Here is a 4,055-nt window from a genome sequence, read left to right on the forward strand (position 1 = left end):
CATCATTCCTTCATGGTCCCTGGGTCAAAAATCTGCAACTCCCTACTGAGCAACATTATGGGGGCACTTTCAGTACAGAGACTGCAGCAATGCCAGAAGACAGCTCACCACCATCTTCTCAGTGACAATTAGCAATGTATAACAAATGCTGGCTTTACGCACCCACATGAATACATTTTTTGTTAAATCTTGAGATCATCGTCCTCATACTCGGAATCAGAATGTTCCTTTTGATGGATACTTCAATATATTGCTAGTGTTTTCCTAGCGTTGTGTCTGATACAATATACAATACCTGCATTTGTATATAAAGCACTTTATCAAATTTCTCAGAGACGCTTACATACAATGAATTGCTCTGAAATACACTGAGTGTTTTATGCAGCCAACAGTAGCATCCACTGAGCAGTAACACTCTCCCCCAAACAGCAGAAGAATAACCTCTTAATCTAGAATTTCTGGGTGGTGTCAATTGAGTGAAGAACATTGGCTAAAAAAAAAATTAGAACTCCCACAGCTCCTCTTCGAATATCATCATGAATAACTCACATCTGAATAAGGGGAGCAGGCAGACAGGTCCTTGGCTCTAAGCCAACCAAGGGGAACCATTGGCACATGTAGCATTCCTGTAGCAGTGTAGGTGCCTAGACAATGAGCTCAAGTGCTTTCCAAATCAAAGGTGAGAATGCTATTGGCTGTCCCACAATGCCAATGGGCGGCATGGTGACACAGTGGTTAGCGCTGCTGCCTCACAGCGCCAGGGACCTGGGTTCAATTCCCGGCTTGGGTCACCGTTTGTGCGGAGTCTGCATATTCTCCCCATGACTGTGCGGAGTTCCTCCGGGTGTTCCGGTTTCCTCCCACAGTCCAAAAGAAGTGCTGGTTAGATGCATTGGCCCTGCTAAATTCTCCCTCAGTGTACCCGAACAGGTGCCAGAGAGTGGCGACTAGGGGATTTTTACAGTAACTTCATTGCAGTGTTAATGGAAGCCTACTTGCCACACTAATAAATAAAATGTAATTGTGCAGCTAAACAGAGTTTATACCCTTTTAAAGATGTATCCTGGGTGATGTGCGAACATAACAACTACTGCAGAAGCCAGGAATGCAGTTCTGATTAATTTACCAGTGTTAAATAACAATTTGACAAATCTACTGATGCAACTCATAATACAGGGCTACATTATTTCCCAAATATTTATAACAAACAACTTGCCAATAAGATCATTAATTGGTCTTAAAGAGTTGACAACCGATCACAATTTTAATAATTACAATATAAAAAAAATTGCAAAAAGGATTTCTGTACAAGTGCAATTAGTATTTTCTGCAACTGGCCCATCCCTATGGGGAGTCGCCAACCGTACATTCCTGGAGAATGAACTCGAAGTGTAGCAGGTGAAAGGTCCAAATCTAGGCTGTGCTGTCTGGGCGTCTCTTTGTGAAGTGTCTGGGTGTCTCTTTGTGAATTGTCTGTCTGTCACCCTCCCCAGGGGGTGTCCACTGCCTTCATTCCCCAAGCGCTGTCTATCTGAAGGAGGTGACCCAGGGCAGGATGGCAGCCACCACTGCCCCGATGATGATGAAGCACAGCAGCACCAGCACCCAGCGCAGCCTGCAGCGCCGGTGCTCCAGGATCAGCCCGTCCTCCCCGGGCGCGGCTCGCAGTTCCTCCTCGCTCATGGGTCTGCCCCGGCCGCTGATCACGAATACCTGGCGGGGGGCCGGTGCGGGCTGGCGGGCGGAGCTGAGAGTCCGGGGGCAGCTGGCCAGCAGGCGGTGGAGGAAGGAGCGAGGAGGAGGGGGAGGAGGAGGGGGAGGAAGGGGCAGCTCCGGGGCAGGGGGAGGCAGCGGGATCTCCAGCGTCTGCTTGCCCTCTCTGCCCCGGGCACTCCAGAGCACACCTCTCTTGCTCAGGAAGGTAACATGCCTGCAGACCGGGCACACCAACTTGTTGGGCTCGCTGTCCTGATTCAGCACCGTCTTGACCAGGCAGTCGTGGCAGAAGATGTGGTTGCAGCTCAGTGTCCTCAGCGACTGGTTCTGGCGAGACACCCTCTCGTAGCAGACCGGGCACTCGCAGCCTCCCTCCTCCGACATCCTGTCTCCCTCCCCAGGGGCTTCTCTAGCCCACTGTCCCCGGGGAGAGAGGGGAGAGGGGTTTGAAAATCCCACCCAGAGATGTGGACTTTTGCAGCGTGTTTGAGACTCTCTCTTTGTCAGGACTCCACTCCTGGGATATTACTGGCTGCCACACTCCGGACTCCCTGGGCAGCTCGTTGGGCTTTGCCCGGCCGCTGGCAGCTGATCAGAACCGCAGGCTGCTTCAACTTGTTCAGCCACCAGCCCATTTTCAGCCACCTCTCCGGAGTGAAGGCTTTTTTTTTCTGTTTGAGGAAGTGTGCTGGAATCTAGCACATACCGTATTGTGTCGAGCCCGAGCTGCGACTAAAACACACAAAATATAGCCTCACATCAGACGAATTCAGCAGCTCTTGACGTTTTGTTTTCCACTGTCTCTTTTCGGAGCCGCGGCAGAATGAGTCAAATGCCTTGTTTTTTTGGATCTGACAAATGTTATTTCAATGCTGAAATGTGAAATTGTCTTTGAGTTGCTGACTTGCCAAACATTTGTGGTTGTTCCCATCCAGTGTCGTTGGGAAAGAAAGGACATCAGACCAAAACTTGGTCTCTCTCTCTGGAGACTGTGACAGTTCAGATCTTCAATGTTACGGTAATACTGCACGGTCCGGTTCACTGTGGTTGCAACAAATGAACTGAGTACTGATTTCCTGACCGTTTTACCGCACTTTCCCAGTCGGGAAAGTAGATCCCTCAGCGTCACTCCTCCAACACAGACTGGCAACAGAATCTCCCAACTGACCCACACTTGAGTCAGTCACCCTCGTGTTGATGTTTTAAAAGTCATTTTAAAAGGAGCAAGCAGAACTTTTACCTTTCTTTAAAAAAAAAACAAGTTGTGAACTCTTTAAAAAAGTGGATCTAACATTTTGAAATCTCCTGGAACTGATGCCAGTTTGGCTGCAATTCTGTTCCAGTGACAGGGAAAAAGTTGAAGCAGCGACTCAGAATACGTAGCACAGAGTCTGCTATTAATTGACATGATTTCATTTCAATGATGGAAGGGCACAGTGGCCTGTATTGTTATGGCCCAGCAGCCCAGAGGGTGTGTGTTCAAATGCCACCACTAAACCATGCCAAACCTTTAGGTGAATTGTGATACTGAATTCCGCTCACCTCTTGTGGTTAAAGTGACCACAAAAAATCCCAGACACTGGTGTATGAATCTAGCTGCCTATCTAATGTTCTTTCGAAAGGGGGCTCAGTCTAATTGAAGATAAAGGCAAAATACTGCAGATGCTGGAATCTTTAAGGTTTAAAGTTTATTTATTAGAGTCACGAGTAGGCTCACATTAACACTGCAGTGAAGTTACTGTGAATCTAAAACAAAAAACAGAAAATACTGGAAAATCTCTGCAAGTCTGGCAGCGTCTGTGGAGAGAGAATAGAGCCAACGGCTGGAATTTTACCGGCGCGCCCGCCCTAATTCTGGGGGCGGGCAAGGCTCGGAGGACAGCATTCTCCTTTGGCCCTCGGGCGGGATCATATGAAACTCGGGTGGGTAAAATTCCACCCAATGTTTCAAGTCCAGATGACCCTGATTACTAGTCCACTGAAATAAGATGGCACTGGAGGGTGGCGACTTCTTGCAAGCTGTGCCCAGCATACCCTCTAATTCTATCTTTTACTCTTATTCTATGCTTTTAAAACTCTAACTCTTTTAAACTCTGTAAACCATATATTAAGTTGATCTTTCTCGACACCCTAGCAATGACTGTAACACTACATTCTGGACCCTCTCCTTTCTTTCTCTATGTACATTTGTAGAGCACGCAAGAAACAATACTTTTCACTGTATACTTATACAGTGATGATAATAAATCAAATCCAATCAAATCATTAGAGCTCAATGAAGGTCATTCGGACTCAAAATGTTGGCTCTATTCTCTCTCCACAGATGCTGTCGGAATCGC

The 4,055-nt window shown here is 47.5% G+C and overlaps 1 protein-coding gene across 1 annotated transcript; it reads right to left on the bottom strand.

Moving 5' to 3' along the window:
• Positions 1–1,461: 1,461 nt before the first annotated feature.
• LOC144501584 (RING finger protein 222-like) lies at positions 1,462–2,926 on the bottom strand. Its single transcript, XM_078225447.1, has one exon. It carries the CDS (start codon positions 2,098–2,100, stop codon positions 1,528–1,530), a length of 573 nt encoding a protein of 190 aa, XP_078081573.1. The 5' UTR covers positions 2,101–2,926; the 3' UTR covers positions 1,462–1,527.
• Positions 2,927–4,055: the final 1,129 nt, after the last annotated feature.

This window comes from Mustelus asterias, chromosome 12 (genome assembly GCF_964213995.1).
Source record: "Mustelus asterias chromosome 12, sMusAst1.hap1.1, whole genome shotgun sequence".
NCBI lineage: Eukaryota > Metazoa > Chordata > Chondrichthyes > Carcharhiniformes > Triakidae > Mustelus > Mustelus asterias.